General features: G+C 35.9%; 1 protein-coding gene across 4 annotated transcripts; it reads right to left on the bottom strand.

Moving 5' to 3' along the window:
• Nucleotides 1-1,341: 1,341 nt before the first annotated feature.
• On the bottom strand, nt 1,342-21,341 carry LOC117565370 (limbic system-associated membrane protein). Of its 4 annotated transcripts, none has more exons than XM_052002698.1 (12): nt 20,923-21,341; nt 15,479-15,703; nt 14,362-14,459; nt 12,338-12,483; nt 12,212-12,273; nt 9,058-9,216; nt 5,975-6,103; nt 5,666-5,803; nt 4,701-4,853; nt 4,592-4,645; nt 4,030-4,122; nt 1,342-3,093 (listed from the first exon to the last, which is right to left on the bottom strand). In XM_052002698.1, exons 2-12 carry the CDS (start codon nt 15,609-15,611, stop codon nt 2,840-2,842), a joined length of 1,419 nt encoding a protein of 472 aa, XP_051858658.1. In that variant the 5' UTR covers nt 15,612-15,703; nt 20,923-21,341; the 3' UTR covers nt 1,342-2,839. The 4 variants fall into 4 exon arrangements, with proteins under 4 accessions (XP_051858658.1, XP_034100325.1, XP_051858659.1 ...); XM_034244434.2 differs by having other exon boundaries at nt 21,234-21,341; XM_052002699.1 differs by lacking the exon at nt 20,923-21,341 and adding an exon at nt 15,810-16,053.
• Nucleotides 21,342-23,168: the final 1,827 nt, after the last annotated feature.

Here is a 23,168-nt window from a genome sequence, read left to right as displayed (position 1 = left end):
TTTTCCTAATTGAATTTGGGTAGCTTTAAGTATGCCATTCTTTTCCAATATTCGTGTAATTAGTCCTCTTGTTGATTTCTTTTGTTTTATTCGAATCAACTATTTTTTAGTAGCATGCCTCGATAATTCGCAGATTACTTTCATTCAAATGAAATACACAACTGATAACAAGCTATCGGTTACCGTGGACATGAGTAAAGGCTCTTATTATTATTGTTGCTGCTCTGGTTATTTTGATGGATTTTCAGGAAGCATTCATATTTAATATCAGAATTAATATGCGCTTTTCTTTAATAATAAATGAAATTCTGCTAAAAAAAGATTTGTTGAAAATAAAAAATGAAAGTGACTTATATGTAAATATAATAACATTGAAATCACGATATTTCAACGAACGTTTTTTCGAGCAAAAATTGATCTCTTTGGGCACTTTGGCCGCTCACTTTTTTGTGCTTCGCATTTTGCAATCAGGATGCAAAGGATTAATACCCCATTGCAGTTTGATATGATTAAAATTCGCATTATACGGGTAAGTGAGTCAATATACTCTTACGTACTACATATATACATATATGCAAGCCTGAGCGTCCGTATATGTGTGAGAGCGTGTAGTCAGTGTTGCAAAAGGGCTTTAGTAAGCCATGCATGCATCTATGATGCATATTTACTACATTTTAACCTTGAGATTTATACGTAATATATGCAAAAATAACTGACAGACATTTGCTCCCAACACTCTGGACATTGAAGCAGTCCAAGGGTAAGGGGAGGGCTCAGAGTACACTGTACACATGTTAACCAAATAAAAAATAAGGAAGAAGAAAAACAGTGAAAAACGCGTTGGATATGAAGCGCGATTGTCGATGGGAGGAGAGATGGTTGCCGCTGTGGTTGCAGCTCTTTTGCCATGTTTGAAAATTCCTGGAAACAAATGTAATAAAAACTACTCGTAATACACTCACACGCACACACAGCCAAAGTGCTTGGCTTTTTATTAGCTGTGGGTTTGAGGAGTGTTGTTGTGTTTTTGTGTGTTTGGTTCAGTTTCAGTTTCCATTGCTGTTTCAGGTATTTTTGCGTGCTGGCCTGCACTTAAAGGAGTCTTAATGAAAGAATTTTGGATTTATTTGGAATTAGTTGGCTTGTTTTAATTTGATTTTTTAGTGTTCACTTGAATATATTTCAAATTTATGCGCATTCCTGGCATTTTGATGGTCTGTTGAGCGTAAATCAACTTAGCTGCCATTCGTTTTGTTTTGTAAGCAGTTTAACTCACTCATAAAACCCATTCACCTAACATAAGAACAACAATAACAACAACAATCAACTGAACGTTCTTTCACTTAACGCATTAACGTTTATTTATTTTATAAATATTCCTGTCGATTTTTGCCATTTACATGTGTTGCTTCTTACACTTAAATACTACAAGTTGCTATTTAGACGTACACATACACATTTTCAATTGTCGTCCACATCGACGGAATTCCACAAAAATAGCACACAAAACCACAGAGTAAGTAGATGCCGGAATTTCATTGACATTTATTTCCATTTTAGGAAAATGTGGCAGGGAAACAGGTCTGCGTACATTCAACTCATGCTATGCCTTTGTATAACGATTTTTCAATTTAATATACACGTTTTTTTTTTGTTTTTGCTCTAAATAAATATGCAATATATAATATGTTTTATATTGTAATGAATTGATTAAATAGTTTTTGCAGTAAATTAAATACGTTTAAGCTGTGTTTCATTAATATTTGTTAGTGCCTTTAATATAATAAGTATACGTTTATATAATTTACACTATAAACTTGTAAATTTGTAATTGCTTGTCAAACAAATAACTCGATATATATATCTGATATATATTTTTTCATTTCGTTTCGTTTTCAATAATGTTGGCTATATTAAATACATAAGTTAAGTAAATGATATGCATATTTTTTCATTGAATTAAAATTGCTTGGAACGGTTGACAGAGAAGAAATTAAAAAAAAATCCGGTTCTTTTAGATATTTATATTTTTCAATGCATATGGTTAAGTTCTGCATTTAATGTATTTAATTATTTTTCAACACATACACAGCCAGCTGCTGAGCATGTTTTTCATTCTAGTTTTTTTTTTCTATTTTGAATACAATATCATTTTTACAATTTAAAATTATTTAATACAATTTGAGAAGCATATTGAATTCAGCCCGCTCCAAGTTTTGTGGCTCGCGAAATGCCTTAAAAACTATTCAATTTCAATTGAATTTGCTTGCAATTAAATATTACTTTGCACACATACAGTCTCACATGGTTTATACAAATTTACAATAGACGTCGTTCTCGTCACGCTCTCTCTTAAAGAAATAAAATATCTTTTGCTGTTCGCTTATGTACATGTGCCATAAAGTCTCATGCAACTTGCATAATTATTGATTATATTGAATTATTGCTACTAAATGTACTAAATGTACATGTGTTATATTACAATATTGCTGACATTAAGCTGCACTTATCGATACATAGAATTCAACAGCTTGAACATGCACGCGTAGGGATTAGGAAGCCTGTTTGACTTAATCATTAGTTGCTACAATATGTTCTGTGACTTGACCATCGTATCAACGTATGCTATATATGATATATATGATATATGCACGAATATATCGTTCAACTTTAACTAAGCTAGTTGCCATAAATCAGCTTGGCATTTTGGCATTGACAAACCCAATCAAGCCAAGCGCCATCATCGCATTGCCAGCATGGCCAGCATCATCTCCATATCGAACTCATCCTCATCCGGACTCTTCATCAGCTTAATCTCAGTTAGCGCTTCGCGTCTATGTCAAACATGTGTCAGTGTTTGTGGCAACAATGTCAGCTGAATTTTTCGCAGTTGCCTCGTCAATGTCGTCAACAACGACGACGATGACGTCGAAGGCGATGATGTCGTCATCCTCATCAGTAGCAACATCACCACAAGTGGCAGCATTGGGATCAGGCAACTCAGCGTCTGCCTGGGACGTCTGGGATGCTGCGACGCAGCTGAGGATGTTCCGTACATGCTGTCAATGCTCTCCGCACTGAGACTCAAATCAGCTAAGGGTGCAAGCGTTGAGAAAACGAGTTGTGGAAAAGTGATGGAAAATGTTTATGGACTTGGCGGTTTAACAGCGGAAATTGGTTAAGCTTTCGTGTGATGCTCGGGTGACGCATTGAGCAGTTGTTGTGCTTAGCTAGGTAGTGATTTCGTTAGCTGGTAGATTGACCTAAGACTAACGATATTTACTGTATGTTTGCTACTAAAAGATTATTGAATTTCTGACAATAAATATTTATTATTGACTCTTCTTTAACAATCGTTCAATTTAAAGTAAAAAGTCAGAAAATGCCTCATTCATCTACTTGAAAACTTAGAAAATCGAACTTGCATTTGGGCACACTTCTCAATTACAGATACATAACTCAATTAAGCAATCAAAATAAAAACGAAAAAAAAAAATACTTCAAGCACTTAAACTGAGTTTTATTGCCCATTCTTCAAATGCGGTTTGCCTCTCTCTGCTGGAATTTCGGTCACAAAAGATTTTATTTGATTGTATCCAAAGTATTTACAAATCATTAAATTGCCATAAAGCCAAACCGACCGTGTTTATTGATATACAATTATGCGGGCTCCGCAAAACGAAGAAAAACTTTTACCTGCCCCAAAAAGTATGCTACGATTTTTTCAGCTTGTTTGCACAACCTTTTCTTATATTGTGGATTTTTATTGGTCTTGTGGCTGGCAAATTAGTGTGAAAATCTGTTAAACAAGCGGTGAAAACCGCTCAACTCACAATGTCCCTACCTAGGTTACGTTTCTCTGCTTTTTTATGGCATTTGTCGTGTCTCAAGTGGCCTGTTAAGCTGTAGGTTGAGGGCTAAGGGTGTGCTGTGGGTGTTGGGTCGTCCATATATGCTTGAAATATGGCCCGTAACCCTAATCGGTGCGACGCACACCCAACTGGGGATGAGCACATCGACTTGGCTTACCTTTTCGCTTGCCAGGATTCTCGGTGTCCTCGCCGCTGTGCTCCTGCGCCCTGGATGAATGATACATTTCGGAGCTTTTCGTACGCTTTTTGCCTGTGTTTGTGTGTTTGAGGGAAATTATTGAATTTGCGGTTTAGTTTTGCGGCTTTCACCAAGCAAAGGAAAAAAATGAAAATTGAGAGCATCTCCGAGCAAACTTCTACTAAAATACTATTTTATTCTTAATGCATATTCAGTTTTTGTTGATTTTCCATTTTCCATTTTCAGTCCCCTTCTTTGTGGCCTGACTGTCTGTTCACCTGACGATTTCGAAACGGATTTGCATGCCAAATAAATTATTTATGTCTTTTCTCCCAGTTCACGTTTTTTTCTTGTTGTTGTTTTCAGCGGGGCAAAGTGAAATATTTGCCGCTCATCTGAAATTTATGCCGAGTGGCTATTAAATCTCGCTTAATTCTCGCGCCTTCCTTTTGAATTCGTTTATAAGTGTTTTGACTTTCTGCGCAAGTGAACCCTATATTTGTACTTCCTTAAAAATGTTTCTCTTTCTGTTTTCACTTACCTTTGTGCCGCGCATCGAAATTCTCCACATAGTTAACAGCATTGGGCGGTATTCCTGTGGGATCTTTGTTTTAGTTTTAAACTATTAAGTGTTAGTTAAATGTGCTTACTGTAAAGCTTAATGGTGCCATCGGTATCGCCTAGTGAATTCTTGGCAACACAACGATAAGCTCCAAATTCGGCTAGCGATAAAGGATTTATGTGCAGCTTCATCGAACTGCGATATCCGGCAATCTCTGTAACATTTGCTGAATACTTGCCGCCTGTAAATATATAGTTCGATAATGTTGTATTATTCATTAAAATATTAAACTAATTAATTCTTAATTGAATTTTTGCATTATTAAATCATTTAAGCCACGTCATGTGCATTGCCTCCAAAAAATATATGCAAAGTTTGAACAATGTCGCTGACAGTCAGACTGGCAGGCAGGCATGAAATTTATGCACGAACTCATATCACACTCCGCATTGAGTTCAAAGACAGCAGCGGACAGGGGAAACTGAAATTGTGCTGCTGTTTTGAGCTGCCAATTAAAAAGTGTCCGAAACAAAATGTAAATGAAATTTATTTGCATTTATCACAAATTTAAAATGAAACGAAATGGATTTGGATGGAGTTGAAGTCAACCTAAAAACACGCATGCCGCAGACAGTGTAAAAACCACAGCAGTGTGGCAGACAGCCATGATTAGGTTAGGTTGTGGATCGGGTTGGGAGAAGGTCATTCACACTCATATTACTAAATAAGCTAATTAAAAACTTTTTTTATTCGCACTCTACGGTCATCAGGTTTAGTTTGTTGCTGGCTCTATACGGGGCCATTCATTTTTGAGTGTTGCCGGGTAAATACTGACTTTGTGAGGGCAAATGCGGGATCTGGCCAGCTAATGTGTTTGTAATGGATTATGAAATGTTAATGATAATTTTCGTCAACATGCGCAACAAAAAAAAAACAACTGACAAACAAAACATTTGCTTAAAATTTGAAAATACTATTAAATGCATATAATCTGAGAAAAACTTTTCAAGCGAATTAAAATGTTCCTTTTGCATTTGAAAATTAATAATTTACCTGGCGGCACGATTTCGCCTCGCTCACGTGTCCAATAGTTAATGGATTTAGGATAAGCTTCTGATTGGCATTCGAGGGTAACTCCCTTGCCTTCGACGGCGCCAATCAGTTGATTCTGCACAGTGATCATTGGTGGAACTGTCAAAAAATAGTGCAAAAAATATATTTTATAACTTTTAAGATGTTAAAACAAAAAACGATCTTATTATTTTATTCATTTTTTTAATATTTATTATATTATATTACTTCAAATTAAAGTAATGAAAGTATTTTGGTACATTTTTTTATTCAAATATTACTTATACTCACAGTGTACAACTAGTGTTATTCTCTTGCTCACTGATGGCGGTACTCCATTTGAAGCAATGCATAAATATGCGCCCATGTGCTGGCGCTTAACTCTAGGTATTATGAGATCGGTGCCCTCGATGCTGGGGACTGCAAATAAATAGAATATTGTTTTATAATACATACATATAATTTAATTATTGTTAATAACCCACAAATACAATGTGTAAATAGATATCAATTAGAAATTTTACAGACTACGAAACAATATTCTTTTTCTTACACATTTTTTAACACAATTAAAGTATCTAGAATTACAATTTTGTATAGCATTTTGAATTATTAAATATGTTGATTAAAAGTAAAATTTAAAATTTGTAGAAGCCATTCATGAAGTAAACGCGCTCGCAAAAGTTAACGGTCAGATAAAAACTCAGCAAGCAACAGCCACCTATGAAATTTCGAAAGAGCCATAACTACAAATGTATCTACAAAATGTTTAGCCATGTAATGATAGTTATTACATTCGCCTAAGCTCTTTCATATTGCACTACACCCACCAAGAGGGGCAACAAAAAGTTGCATACAAAACGCCAAACTTTCAGCGACTTTTATGATGCTGTGCAGCCGTTAGTTGCTGGAATGGGATAAATGGGGCACAGCAAAGGTCCACGCAAACATCCTGGTTTGATAGTCGAACTCGGGTTTTATTATATAAATTGCATAGTTGTTGGTTAAGCCGGCAGTTGCACAGACTTGCAGCACGCTGCCCAATGATGATGATGATGATACGAATATTCTCTATCTCTTTCGAATGTGTGTTTCCAGATGTGTGTGTGTGTGTTTGTTTGGGTGAACCGGAAACGGAAGTACTGGCTAGTTTGCGCTTGATATTGTTACGTATGAAAAGGTTAGCGGGCGTATAGAATATGTAGTCGAGTAATAAGCTGATTTTTCGTTTATTGATTTGCCCAGGTCGGGTCGTAGGCCGGTGTCGTTGTTGGTCTCTGTGGCTTTAATGCGGACTCTAAATATGGCCACATTGCTTATTAGCCACACTCTTTTTGTGCGGCCATTAAACGTAATAGCCACGAAAAACGTGTAATTTGCTTGAAATCAACAGCAAAGTCGCGCCACGCTAAAATAGCATAAAAACTTTACTCTCTGGCGCCAGAATTTCATTTGAAGCAAAACGAATACCCACAACGAATAATCAAATTTCAAATAAAAAACTTTTGCCCCACAAAACAGATGCGCAATTTTAAAACAAAAAACAGAATAGGTACTCTAACAATGGGATATTTTTATGAAATAATTTATTCGAACCAATTTAATAAAATTAAGATGTTTCAAATTTTAATGAACTTTAGATGACCATCAATATGAAACAGATAATTATTGTATAAATAATTCTCTGAAAAATAAAATCGTTATATTGTAATTTGTGGGTTCGGATTAAAAAGTTAAAAAATCTTATGTTTTTAAAAACATTTCAGTAAAGAACTTACTGTCTAGAATTCAACTTTTTTGTATCCCTAATTAGTTAATTTCTCAATTATGTCACAAACACAACGATATAGTGATTATGCTTGGCCCTCGAATATCATACTTAATGGGAGCACACATACACACACACATCGTGTATTAAAAAGCATTGCAGGTACTTCAATGGCTCCTGAACAAGCCTTTGCTTGGGGTGGCAGACATTTTAAGCCATACTGAAAAGGTCATTCTGCCAACTTTTGTTCTACTATTTATGCTGATTTTTGTTTTATGTGTTTTGCTTCTCTTTTTTTTGACCGCTTTGGCTGTTTTCGTGTTCACGGGTTTGCATTTTTTGCAATGTGCTCCTTTTTTTATTCAGGCAACCTTTGATTTTGGCCTTTCGTGTGGACTTTGATGGGACTCGACTTGTTTATGTGGTATAGTTCATGCAATGATCTACACTGACGCAAATAACTGTCTTACTTAGATTGTTAATTACATTATTAAAGTAAGTTCTTGTCCGTATATAAAAATTGCATAATTAGGAGTCTTCAGAAATGCATTGACATTATTTTTACATGATATTACTTAAGTGTATTCATATAAGTTATTTTGTGAATATTTAATAGTGTAATCGTAGGTATTTTCATTAGTTTACTCATGAATCCATTTGTGAGTGTATACATGAGTATATTCACAAGCGTATTCACAGGTGCATTCTAAAAGGTATTCATGATAATAAATGAATACATTCATGAATGAACTAATTAATGATCATCCTCAATAATACACTTATAAATATAAAAAACGCGTTTATGAGTTTAATTTTGACTTTACAAGTACTCTCCAAGATGCATTCACAAGTGCTCATTATAGTATAGTTTAACAGATTCCACAAATTCAATTTGAAGAAACAGTTTACTACAAAATTGCCCTAAATCAAGCTTTGATTTACAAGGTTTCAGTTTGTTAACCCCGCTCGCAGACCCTTCAAGGCCAATTAGGACTGCTGCAGCAACTTGGCCACACGCTGACTAACCACGCGCTAATTCTGCCAGTGCAGTCATCAAACACAAGACTGAGCCCAGCAGGATGAGAAGGAGAATGGAAGAGGACGTGAGGAACACAGCAACACATCGACACTCGCACAAAAAGAGTATGCAGGTTGAAACAGGTGCTCTTGTGATGGCCACGTACCCGCTGCTCTGCTGTGGTGCACTTGTCTGCGGGGCCATAACCCAGTGGCTGGCCAGTTACCCAGTTGGCGGGCTGACTGGTTGCCAGGTGGGTGGTGCCAGGAGTACTGACGCTGTACGCTTGCCTTTTTGTGTAAAAGTACTCCAAAATGTTGGCTGGCAAACCTCATACAGCAGGCGGCAACAACAGCAAAAAGTACTTACCACTTGCACACATTAAGCGAGAAAGAGAAAGAGTGAGCGAAGTAGAGAGTTGGAGAGATGCAGAGAAAGAGAGAGAGAGAGATCGAGTGAGCCATTGCATGCATATGGCCATAGTGATATGTAGTGCAAAAACCCAAAAACTGAATCCCAAAGCCATTGGCAATGCTGCTGACTGCAGACTGCTGGCTGCCGACTGTCGACTGTCGACTGCTGACTTACCCTCCTCGCCGTTGGCCAACTCGATGGCCACTCCACTTTCACGTCGCCATGTAATTGTCGGCTCTGGTGAACCGGTAGCAGCGCATTTGAGCGTCACGTTGCTGCCCTCGCGTACGACCATGTCCGTGCTTGTAGGATAATCTAGGATATCCGGCGGTACTGTAGCAGCAGCAGCAGCAGCAGCAATCGAGGGCGCCACCAGACGTTTGCCGTTGTAGTTGTTGTTGTCAGATAATGTTTATAGCAAATAATTTTTGTTGTTGTTTATTTTTGCGCAAAAATTCCATGAAAAGAGAAAGAGAGAAAACACAATATTGAGTAGAGTGAGATGGAAAGTTGAGCAGCATTGTCACGCATTTTTAAATAATTATTTAAAATTTGTAATATTTAAATAATTTGCATTCATTTTTCACTCAGCAAGCTGAGCATATTCATATTCATATTCGTATTCGTTCGTTCACGGTGTCCCAAAAGATATCCCTGCCAAACGAAATGAGTCCTTGTCGGCGCCTTTGTTCGTAAGGACAAACTTTTCATAAAAACAAAATTATATATATTATATGGCATATGACCAGGGACACGCCGTTGAATGTGGGCGACCTCAGCGGAAAACCTATGAACCAGAACCAGAGAATGTAATAATGACGTTCAAGTATCAGGGGGAATGAACAATGCGAACAGAGGGTGGGACATAGGCCAAATAGGTGCCTGTTGGATGTATGTGTGTGTGTTTGTACTATATGCATATAATACGCCGCAATTATGTGGTCAGTAAATGACCAAAAAATGTGCTGGTGTTGACAAAGAGCTTGTTATGCCAAGGGAAGGTGCCGTCGCCACAAACCGAGGCAACCAGCTGTGCTCTGCGCTGCTCTGCTCTGCTCTGTGCTATACACATTTGTAGTCGTATGCTGAACTCGGCTGACCACTGAACGGTCATTAAGTGGCCAAGGTTAGAACAAAGGCGAGGGGACAACAAACGGACAAGGGATGAACTGGACATTTACCATAGGTAAAGAGTGGCTAAAATGCCAACAATAAAGATAACAATTTCTGATTTGATTAGTTGGATAATATTACATTAAGTTTTTTTGCTTAAATTAAAAAAACTACACATGTTTTTCTAATATGTAATTTCCGAACAACCAGACAATAATAATTCTATAAAAACTTGAATATCAGTATTAAATATGAATTTAAAAATATAAAACAATCGGATGTGATTAATTTTCAGAAATGATTATTTATATTTCCATAAATTATTAAGGCGAAAAATACTAAATTGTAGATAAGTACGATTATTCTTATACCTCCAGAATATTCCTCATATATAATATACAAGTTTTACTACACGTATACTTAATTTGTATACCCGCTACCGGTAATATTATTATATCTTTGTGCTGGCTTATTTTCAATATAATACGCTTATAATAAATAAACTTTATATTCTTCAATAGATTTTTTAATTTTTTTTGTATATTTTAAGAACAATGCCGCACGGTTCTTATTAAAAGTGGTTAACGATCAACTTTACACTAAGCGTATACTTAATTTTCCATAAGGGGCATTATGTTATAATACATTCAATTTTTTTTTTTAAATTAGCTCCATAATAATTACCTCACGTTTTACTACTAGTCATATATCAGTTGTATATATTACATTAAAAGAATTGTATGGAAATCGTATACTTTATTTTTCATGCGCGATAATTTGCTCTGCTTTTTGTTATCTGAATTACTGTTCATAATTGTCTGTCCGTAATTATATATATTCCTTTAAGACATTAATTTCAATTAAACTTGTATTGTGCAATTCAAGTGATTCTAATGATTGCAAATTTGTGTCTCGCACTTCAGTGAAAATTATTGAGTGCTAAAATCTCAATATGCAACTCGCATTGTCGCTACAAAAGAGTTTCATCAGCTTAAATGTCGAACCAGAGTATCTCTTGTATGGGTGCGCAACACAATTTGTGAGTGTTTTCGCACATACATATACATGTATTGAAATATGTATGTATATACCATATTTATTTATGTCGAAGTATTTATGCATATATGTATGTGTGTGAGTGTGTGGGAAATGGCATTCGGACGGACGGAGCTGCCAACTGAACGGCCGCTGCCGTTTGTCGTCGGCTGTTTAACTGCACTTGGTCACGAAAATCATCTGCACGAGTCGCACACCTTTCCCCATCTCTCCCATTTCACTCGTCGAGTGCTTGCTGTGTGTTGCTGTGGTGCGCTGATTATCCACTGCAAATACACACAGTTGATTATACTTTTTCGTGTTTGCCAGCGACTTCGAGCTCCGGGCTGCAATGGTGGCTAAAATATTTAGCGCGTTGATTTAGATTTGCCAGCGAAAGGTATTTAGGCAACTAACAGAGAGCCACTAAGAGAGGAAGAGAGAGAGAGAGGGAGAGAGGGTAAGGAGGTCAGCTGGAAGACCACAAATGGACAACTGGCTAACAGGCCAGAGCCTAGGCCGGACGCATTTCTTACGTCTGCTTTCGCTGCACCGTTTTAATTCAAAATCAACAATTTTCGCGGTTCACTGGACGGTTAAACATGTTTAAGCAGTCACAATTGGTGGTGGGGAGCGAAAAGGGGAGAGGAGAAACGTTTGGAGTGGTCTATCAGGGTCGGTCACTCGATGCTTCCACGGTTCGTTGTGTGCATTAGCCACTGAAATTTCATAAACCACGAAGCGAACTCAATTCCGTTCTCTTGTTGCTGCGATGCGGAAACGTTTTGTTGGCAACGTGGCAGATTTATTTATATACTCCGCAATTCCTAGAGTCAAAGGATATATTGAAGTGTTATATGCAAGAAAGCAACTGACTATTCAGTGCACAATTTTTTAAAAAATTAAGTTCAAAAATATTAAAAATACTTTTATCTCCTTCAAAAATTGTGTGAGAATTACAGGGTATCTTTCGTCTAGCATTCGCGTTTAATGTTATTCTCTTAATTCTCATTCTCGACGTTTATTCGTGAGAACCAAATGCGAATGCCGCTTCGAACAATGCCTTTGCACCCTGGCAACGAGGCGTATGATTGTTTGACAAACCAAATGGAAAAGGAAAAGTTTGTATTTTTTTATTGCTGCCTTCCGGACTCTTTATTCCTGTCTTCTGGTTACTTACCCACAACGTCCAGATATCCCATTTGACTTTTCATTGGATCCGTATTTATTTGGCACATATACCTGGCAAATAAAATTACCATAAGTGAGTGAAATAATTATTATCGTGATCAGTTATATCACTCACCATCCTTTATCTGACTCCTTGATATCCCTAATCCGCATTGTCCAGGTCTTGTGCTCCGAGTTGGCAATGCCAATCCTTTGATTTTTGGTTATCACATGATTCTGTATGGTCAGAATCGTCTGTGTGTCGACTCGCAGCCACGCAACCTGTAATAATTTTATACCAATAAAGTCATTTATTTAAAAGGAAAATGTATTGGAAATGGGAATTAACAGCTGACACGAGCTATATATTAAAATATTATGTGCTCTTTTATTTTATTATATAGCTGTATAACTAACATTCGATCAAATATTAACATAATTAAGTATTTTCATTTGCTCTGCATCAATGACAAATGCTAATAAAAGGAATTTTAGTCACTTTTGGGTCAATATACAACATTTTTTTTTGTGTGTTTTAATACAAATTTATAGAGCATATACTTTTATAGCTAATATTAAAATTTAGTTGTTTAATTACTAGTATAAATATATTCAAAATCAAATACAAAATAGGCAACATATTGAAATTCAAATATAACCTTGACACATTTTAATGTTCTTCACACAGAAAGTTGTTCAGAATAGAAAAAGCTGTTGCATTGAAAATAAACTGAGCTTTAGTTTAATATTCTTTCAAAGAAAATTTATAATTAATAATAATACAAAAAAAAAAAAACTAAGAAATTTTCTTTAATAGTGAAATTTATCTTGGCTATTTTAATGTCAATAATGTGTATAGTACTGTTTTTCTATACACTTGAGCATTAATAATGACTGTGATTTCATGAAAATATCAACGGTCTACAAATACTGAAATGGCATGGTTATAATAGTTCAGATGTAGCAATTAAATACCATATGAGTAAGCATGTATGGTTTCACAATTACCAAAAACAAAAAATGGAAAAATACAATTCAGAATCTATTCTGAGAACAATTTTAAAAGTGTTCACTTATTCTCATAACTAGCTTTTGGCTGCATGTCACGCACACAGTCAGCTGCAAATATATATTTATGTATAGTATATAGTAGGCAGAGTAATTGTACAATTACACTGGTAAATTATTATGCGATAAAGCACGCAGTGTGCAAGCTGAGCCAGACATACTACATATATTTGGTACATAACATATATATGCGGTATAATAATAACCAATCCCCCAACACACTCACACGATACGATAGTAAGTAGTAGATTCCTTAACCCCTTTGCGGCACTTTGCATGTGTAAATGTGGCAGACTTGGGGAAGCAATTTGGGTGCTCAGCCGTTCTGACATGTTAACACGTCAAGCTATTTAAGTAATTTCAATTTATAAATATACAAATCTAATCTATAAGTGTAATGGAGAGGGAGTGTGGAGTGAGTTCCATGCATTATTCACGCAGTGAATGGAATTTAACTTTTGGTACCGCTGTCAGCATTAAATAAGTAATTACACCCAAGTGCCTGCTCAATTATCTCTTAGCAAAACATCGCCTAATTGGGCTGTGAGCATGAGAAGTGAGAGGTGACAGAACAAAGCTTTGCTTTTGTGCTTCAATAGCTCCCCCTGTTGTTTCCCACACTCCCTCACAAACTGCCAGACAGTTGCAGAATATGATGATGAAGTATATTGAGCCTGCCCGACGAGTCGCTTAACACATTCTCATTCTCTCTGCTGCTGCTACTCACTCATATTTCAATTACTTTTTATGTGATTTTCGCTTTTGTTATTGCTAAGCTCTGCATATTCCTATTTATGTTTTTATTTTCACTTTCATTTCCATTCAATGCTCCTCTTGCGATTGTTGTTGCCATTGTGTGCTTCACTCTGATTGTTGTCGTTGTTTTTTGGGGTGTCGAGATTTGGTCTTTGAGATTACGAATGCGCCCCCGTCTGGTGGCAGGTAAAATGCTAATGAATATTAATGCGACTGGCTTGGCTCGTTGGTTCGCTCTTGTGCGGCTGCTTATTGAGTGTGTAATTGAGCCAGAGGGGCGAACGGTGTATCTGCGATTTGTTTTTCGTGAAAGGAGGATGTGGATGTTACGCCTACCTTATACGGTCCCAAGTCCTGCACCACACATGTGAGGAAGGCGTCACGTCCCACTGGCGCTGTCACATTTGCGATTGGATAACTAAACTTTGGATCAACTGTAATAGAGCAGAGTGGTCATATTATCATATTAATAATATCCTTGAATCAAAGTTAATTGGCATTTAATCGAAAAAAAGATAAAAATACCAGCTGCAAGCTTATTATGAGTGTGTTTATATTATTGTTATGATTTCAGTTTTTGTTTCTATCATATAAGCACTCTATAATTGTGCCTTTATACTTTAATGTGGCTTATAACTTATTTAAATGTGTATTATTCACCTTCTTTTATTGAGAGATTACGATTACAGTAATGCGATTTTTATAAACTTTGGTAAATTTTAACAAATATCACAAGCTGCTTATATTTTTTCACAATACTCTAGCTTTGCACTGCTTAAACTGCTGCATATATTAAAATAATTTTAACTTAAGTGAAATTTTGTATATAAATAATATAATATTTATTCAGATTATTCTAGAACTCTAGAAATAGTATTATTATATTAATACGATTTGAACTTAGATTATATATTTAAATTATGCTTCAATAGTTACATAAATAAGAAATTTATTATTATTATTTATTGTGGAATTTATTTACAGTATTCAAGAATTACTGTATAAACATTAATTTTAATTTTACACGAGGTACAACATTTATATTTAATTTATATTTCATATTAATTTCTTATGTATATTTATTAATTAATGTGTTACAAATTTTTGGTTTTAATGTAATCATTCAATAATTACATTAAAACCAACAATTTTTTGTAACACGAGATATAACATTTATATTAAGTTTTATATATAATATTAATTTCTTGTGAATTCAATTGTTGTTAAGAAGGGTTCAAAGTAATCAAAAATTGTATATGTGATTTATATATGCAAAAGAGATAAAATTTTTCTTTATTCTGCTATTTGTTGTAAATGTTTATTAAGAATTCGAAATAATTTTATTTAGTTTGTATCTGGCAAAATTCCTATATACATAATTATTAAATAAAGATTATATTTCACAATAATGAAAATTATGTTATAATTTTTAGAAAAATTGACTCAAACTTACCGATGACTTCAGCTGGCGTCTCGATCCTTTGTGTACTGCATTTCTGGCACATTAATAAAATTAGCACTAAAGCATTTGTTAAATACGTCCAAGCGTAATTCGTTGAAAGTCTTTGATAGTATTTTGCCGACATTTTCAATCACTTGCGTTTCGGAATTTGTATTTTATATTTTTTATTTTACTGATGTATTACAATTCACATTTTTTGCAATTGTCAGTTGGCAACTGTAGGAGCAGGAAATTCTGGTATTATGATTTATCGCAAACTTGAACTTAAATGGAATGCAAATATATGCAAAGGAAAATGCTCAGTGAGCAATGAACCCAATACCAGGTCTAGATGCCGTTTGGGTTCAGTTACAGTGCCCGATTGTTGATTGTTCCTGCTTCTGGTAATTGGCAGTCATTAGCGCGCCTCTATTGCCGCAAACTTATCCTCTGGGTTGTTGTTGTTATTTGTGCGTGTAAACAGTGGAAAGTTCAACAAAAGTGCTTGAAAACAGAATCGAAACTGCAAGCACAATAGCAGGCCCAGCAGGGCAAACAATAATCATGCCGTCGAAAATACGTTAAATTAAAAAGTTTCAAGTTTAAAGCGCCCATTGGGCCCCGGCATTTTTCCCCGACAATCGCCGTCCCCCACCTCGTGTCTCTTTGCCATAGCCGCGAGGCGTACTCGGCATTTTTGCGAAGAGTTTTGCGTGTTCAGACTGTGTAAATTGTATTGGGAAGCAGCTGCTAGAAATTAACTAGAACCTGCAACTATCTGGCGAAGGTGTTGCATGTTGCCTTGGGCACTTGCCGCTTGTCCCCCTCGCCTACTGTTTCTGCCGCCTGTTGTATGTTGCTGTCTCTCTGCTCATTTCATTTTGCTTTTGCTGTGGCATTTAAACGTTGCCCCGGGGCCAAAACTGTTTATGGAACGGAAATGAAATGTTTCGTTTGTGCCTGCCGCATCGTCTATGTGTGAGTCAGTGTATGCATGTGTGAGTGTATGTGTGTGTGGGCTCGTAAATAAAGCATAAAATCGTGCAGCCAGCACCGATGTATGAAGTCGGATGGATATGTCTGCTCAGTCTGAAATAGTTGCAGTCGCCATTTCTATTGCCTACCATTAGGCGAAGTGCATGTGACATGTAAGCTGATAGCGTGGCTCTGACGCAATGCAGTAGTAATTGCGTTCCTGCTGCCCAGGATCAACTTGCAACTCATTTTATTAAGTCTAAAATTGGATCAATTGTCGAAAGATATAAATGTTCTAAGAAAGTTTATTGCAATCGTTTGGATTGTGAAAGAGCTCTGAGAAATTTCAATTTATAAAGTATGTACTAGCAGTAGTTAACAACATTTATATAATTAATAATATTATTTAATTTTTAATAATTTAAATATGAATAGAGTTAAAGAAGTTGTTAGAAAAAAGTGTAATTTGTCATTGTGATACTATTTGTATACTCCAATCTACAGGTAGAATGGTGTAATATATTTTTTTTTATATATATGATAAACTTTAACAGCAGACAAGGTAGTGTGTCTGTCCGTCCGTCCGTATAAACACCTAGATTTCAGGGACTATAAGATGTACAGCTACAATCTATATTACAGTCAGATTTTAGTTGCTTCAGTTACCATTCTGGTATATTTTGCACTCAATGGTATGTTTTAAATGTCGTATATTCACCTATTTGGCATATTTTTTAAAAAAAAATATCGAGTTGAATGTAGTTGAATTAAACACGCATTTTGTGACGAACAATTTATAATATAGATTGCTTTCAATTTGAAATTTGAATATTTTGTATGATTTTCTTTTAGGGTAAAAGTGGATTTAGGTAATATTTAACAAAATATTATTATTAAATTAAAAAATGCATACTTTTGCACCATGAATATTTTTATTTATAGAGAGAAAAAATTGTCTTTCAATTGAAATATATGTTAATTTCAAAGATTTTACTTGTTATAAATGAAAGTCTTTTCTATAAATAGTTTTACCAATTGCTAAACTGACTCAACTAATTTTAAAGCAAAACATTTGACAAAAATTACTTGTGAAGTAAGCTTATTTTCCTCCCTCCTAATATGTGCCAATTAGTTATACAAATAGCACTATCATAGTTAACACCAACACTAAAATACTCACACATATACAACTAACTAGAGCCTTGCTAGGGCTTCGATGAACAAATAAGATTTACATACGCCTACGGATAGTCTATAGTTCTTGGTAGAAGCCAGAGAGCCAAGGCAAGTGACGTCTAAAACGACATGAGCCCGCATGGTCTAAATTATTAATAATATTGGTATGCCTATTTGCTACACATTTCAGTGTTGTCTTTTAGCTACGTTACGGAGTTCATACTACAGAGCGAAGGACACAGGTAAAGTAGACCTTTTGAAATGCACTAAACAATGTAAAAAATCAATAAAAGCCACAAGTAAAGTGAAAGCAACAAAAAAGTAAAGAATTTTAATGAAATGTCATTTTAAAATTGTTTCTGTCAGTTGCGGTCGCCAGAAAGTGGACTTTAATTCGCATTGAGAGTTATTTGAGTTTTATTTTTTGCCAAGCCGATTCACATGCAACGAATGAAAAACGAATGCAAAAACATTCCAGCAACATAAAACTCGAAAAAGAAGGTAATTTGACACCAATTTTTTTGGGCAAGACAAGGACTGCTTTACTTGTATCCACTCTCAGCTGTTGGCAACTTCAATTTATGGCTCATAATAAGCGCTACTCAGGGAACTTTGTTTATCGCATCAGTGAGAACTCATTGTCGTATATTATGTTTATAGTTTCGGACATGCAAAGTCGACCTCAGCTCACTTTCTCTTTCTCTTTCCTTCTCTGTCTGGGTTGCCCCGAAAAACAAGTGCGGTCCACACTTTGTATAATCAGCTGTTAAATGATGTGCAAATTGTGCGAGTGCCACAGAAATGGTCATAAAAACTTGCTCGCAGCTCACTCGAATGTGGTTGTCATGTGAAAACCACGCACACATACACACACCTACACACTCACACAAGGTCAAGCGTTGTTTATGTTTACGCTGCGTGTTCGCCTGAGGTTATGCAGCATAAAATTGCAAACAAAACTGCTAAACTTCTGTTGCAGATGCTGAGCAAATAATGCTCAATATAAACACACAAACTCGACCAGGTTTATTCTCCAAAGTTGCGGTTGCAGTAGCACAAATTTTCAATTTTCAACATAAACATTAATTAGCACGTGATATATTTCGCATTTATCGCGATGCAACTTCGACATTATTCAGTATTATATTTTCGCATTGCTTTATACTTTTGAGCTATGCCGGGGTCACTGCATAAAATTAGCATATTTCAAAAAGTATGGCAAAATAATTTCCAGTTCTTGGCGGCACCTTCAAGTATGCAAAGTTTTGCTCTAGACTCTGCCCTCGCTGTGCACTCTGCCCTCCTATCACATTCCGTCCACTTCTCCTTTCGCATAAGCGCCTTCAGCACGGAAGTTGATTATTATCGCTTGTTATTAACAACAGCAACAACAACAACAGCGACAGCAACAAGAGCAGTTGGGAAAGGCATAATAAGCCTTAGGGGTCTTGTGAGTGGCTTGCACTTTTCCTTCTCATGTCAAAAGCAAACGAATGAGGCACTGAACTAAAGAGTGTGGCTGGGAGGAGGGGTCTGGAGACTATTATGTCAAAATATAGGGGCGGGGAATATTCTGATTTTTGCTGAGCTTCATCTATATCTTGGTATTAAACTAGTCACTCAGGGTGTTGTGACGTAGTACAGTTGAAATTGAGCTTTGGAAATTTGCAATTGATATGCGAATGTGTGTGTTTTGTGTGTGTGTGTGTGTGTGTGGGCATAATTGTGTGATTGTCCTTTTCAGTTAAGAGTGCAGAATGAAGTGCCTCATCATATGGTGTCCACTTTCGATGGATATACAATTTAAATTGACAATGCAAAGACACTAACAATTTCCTTTTTCTTTTGAAGAAAGACAAACTTCATTTAAATAATGCAATTTTCAATTGAATTCTATCTGCAATTGCAAAGTAGATGTTTGTTAGTAATTAATTAATTCTATAATTATAATCTGGTTATAAAATTTAAATTGTTTTTGTTTTGTATTCCGGCAAAACTTGTAACAAAAATACCTTCACGTATACTTGACAGATCAAGAAATAAATACTATTGGGCAAGACCTTTTAAATATGAAGCCTTTCAAATTAGTCTGTTTCTAAAAATGCAAATGAAGCTTAAATATCTGCATGTGTCACTATTTTTCTTAAAGTTATTATTGACAAATTTATGTCAAATTTATAATCAGGACTACCAATGAAAAAGAGAATATTTTATATTAAAATTTCATTGCATCAAGTAAAATCCAAATCAATTTTTATACTCAAAAGTTAGGTAATAAGTGTTAGTTACTTAAAACCCAATATCAAAATGATATGACACAACTTTCTTAAAGTGCATTTTCTAGTCAGTATTCACAAAACATTGTATTCGAATCACCTAAGAAATTGGCCTAGAATTGTCATTAAAGTGTTTTATGGTCAACACACAACGTTTGTTTTCATCAAACCTGTCAAAATGATCAAAAGGCAAACAGGGAAATTCGTTAAAGATTTTGTTTGCTTGCTGGGGTAATAATGGAATAATGCAGTGTGTTCGCTTGGTTGTTGATGGTATGCTGAACGATTCGATTATTTTAAATCGCATTTCCCAGCCCCCTTTTTTGCTTCATATATCAATCTCATTCACCTGGCATGGGCCCAAAAACCGAAATCGCAATCAACTCAAAAGCGAATAACAAAACAACAATGGCAGACAAAGTTTTATGTAAAATGCAAATGACACGAAAATGGGAAAATAGTCGCAAAAACATGTGCTCCCAAATGTGTCCAAGTGCTTGGCCCCCACACACACACACATTCACACAAAATCTATCAAAGTACGAGTATGCAACAAATAATAATGTGCGAGCCGATTTACATATGGATAAGTATTTCCGAAAAATATGTATGTAGGCATGTTGTGTATGTTGTGTTTGATATTTGCCGGCTTCGTTAGTGCGTTAGTGTGCGGTTTATGGATATCAATGAACTTTAAATTGCAGCCATCGCCATGAAACATGAAATATGCAATTGCAATTGTTCACGCCTAAAACTATGCAACACATTCATAAGTATGCGAGCTGGCAATAAACACCAGAGTCCCAGACACATTTATAGGCAAATTTCATGTTTAAGTATGTCTGTGTTTGTGTTTGTGTGTTCCGCATACATCAAAAACACACGCGTCCCAACAAATGAAATGCCAACGCGAATGTTGACCATTGACCGTCTCGTCGGTCATTTGCGGTTCATGTGTGTTTGTGTGCGAGGGTTGTGTCCAGGGGGAGTGGCAGGTTTTGAAGTAGAGTATAAATAACCTGCCTTTACATTTTCGACTTGTGTTTGTATGTAACTTTTAAATATAATTACAATAAACACGCATTTGCTAGTTTGCTCGCTAACTAAATTGCCAACAAGCGGTTAAAAACGCGCGCGTTTTCGGTTAGCGCGCTGCAAAACACGCGACGAATTGTGCTCTTCACTTAGTTGTTGTTGCATTTATGCAACTTGTTGTTAATGTTTGCGGAATCCAAATTGCTAATCACATCAAATTGCAGTTCACACACATAGTAATCATTTTCCCAAATTATATTGTTATTATGTTGATATTTTTTTTTGTTTAGTTGCAACTCATCAACCTGTTAGCAACAGTTTGAAGAACTCTCGAGTTTTTTCACGATCAGCCTTTACAGTTTGAACGGCACAGCACTGCGCACTCAGAGCGAAAGCACAACCGCGCGCCACGAACGTTGTCGTCAGACTGAAACAGGCCGCCAAATCGAATGGCACACGAAGCAGCAAAAGAGCCGAGCCGAAGACATGTGAATGGTGGTTCCCAGCAAATCGTCGTCGTCTCGAGTCCTCGGCGGTCGTCGTCGTTGGAGTTGTTGATTGTGTTGTTGTTATTGTTGTTGTTGCTGCTGCTCGTATATGGTTTGTGGGGTGGTTTGGGTGGCTGGCTGGCTTTTGCCGGTGGCAGTTGCGTCGCGAACGAATCAGACAACTGTGATTTTTGTTGTTGTTGTTGCTGCCAACATTTTATTTGGCTTTTTGTTGCTGCTCGCTCGTTTCACATTCTTTTTTCTAACTTTTGGTTTATTTGTACCTTGCTCGCTTTGTGTTAGTGTGTGTGTGTGGGCTGTGAGAGTGTGTCTGCTGTCGCGTTACCCAATGGGGGGTGGCTGCAACGAATTCACCACACTTGTATTCTCCATGGCACACAGATTGAACGAGGAATTGAATTGAAAGCAACCCTTCGGGGGAAATTTACTCTGCATACTTTTAGGTGCGTCGCGTTTGTGAATTTATGAATGAATTCTCGTTCAATGTGTGCCGACATGTAAACCGAGTTGAGCTCATATAAGCTACTATTGTTGTTGCTTTTACTGGCGAGTGCGTGTTAAGCACAAATTGATTGTCATTGGTCATGGCATTGGCTGGTGCCACAGCTGCTGGCAGTAAAACTTGCATACACGATTAATAAACTCAATTGTTTTATGTAGATTAGTTAATTTAAAGCGTATGTGACCAAAGTTGCTGGATTTGCAATCATTGCTATTAATTTATTACATTAATTTGATAATGCGAGCTATTTTTTTAATTCTTTTTGTTTTACTAATTACTACTAATTACTAATTACTGTATTCAATAAGAATTTCAAAATGAATTTGCTTTTACAAACTCATACAATCAGTATACTTAGTTAAAGGATGATAAAATATAAATATATGTCTTAAGTGAAATTGGTTTAATGTTGTTCGCTTAAATCAAACTTCCTAATAAATACGGAAGACATTTTTGCGAATACTTACTATATAGGCAAATAATGCATATTAAAATGTTTCCAGTACAGTTAGAATGTGACAAACGCAATCAATGTCAACATATATTTATAAAATTTCCAAGAAGACTACTCAACTGTTTTACAAGTTTCTGCTCTATATATTTACAACTAATTGTAAATTAATTTAAATTAAAACTATCATAATTCTAAATTTATTAAAAAAATATTTCCATTGATGGATCGTAAATTTAATTAATTTCATGCAGTCCACAAAAGAAAATCAAACCAACACACTAACTGCTACACACATACTTGGTAGGCGCTTTTCAATAACGGTGCCAGATTGTGTCAGGCACCACTAGAAATATGGAGTTACCCACTGGATCCCTTCAGCCAGGTCCCTGCAGTGCCCGCAGTGCCTCATTTGCCAACTTAATTGCGCACATATATCAGTTTTAGTTCCTTCAGGTTCTCAATTTCCAGCGGGCGGCTAATCACCATCACTCCCAACGCCTTCATTCATGCCATGGTTAGCCTATCATTTTCGCACAACACACGCACACGGCCAATAAATAATAGAAAAACAAAAACGACAAAAGCAACAAATAAAAGCAGGTAAAAATTACATTTCATTAAGACTGCTAGACTACCAGATATCCACTAATAAAATGTTTAAAGAGTAAATCGATATTTCATATAATATCATATAATAATAATGTGAAAAGTTTAAAAGTTTATTTTTAATTAAATTAAAATTTGGTTCCAAAATTGATTTTCAAATAATTTCTGT

This window comes from Drosophila albomicans, chromosome 2L, assembly GCF_009650485.2.
Source record: "Drosophila albomicans strain 15112-1751.03 chromosome 2L, ASM965048v2, whole genome shotgun sequence".
Classification (NCBI taxonomy): Eukaryota; Metazoa; Arthropoda; class Insecta; order Diptera; family Drosophilidae; genus Drosophila; species Drosophila albomicans.
Note: the sequence above shows the minus strand (reverse complement) of the source record. Positions and strands in the feature narration are given on the sequence as shown.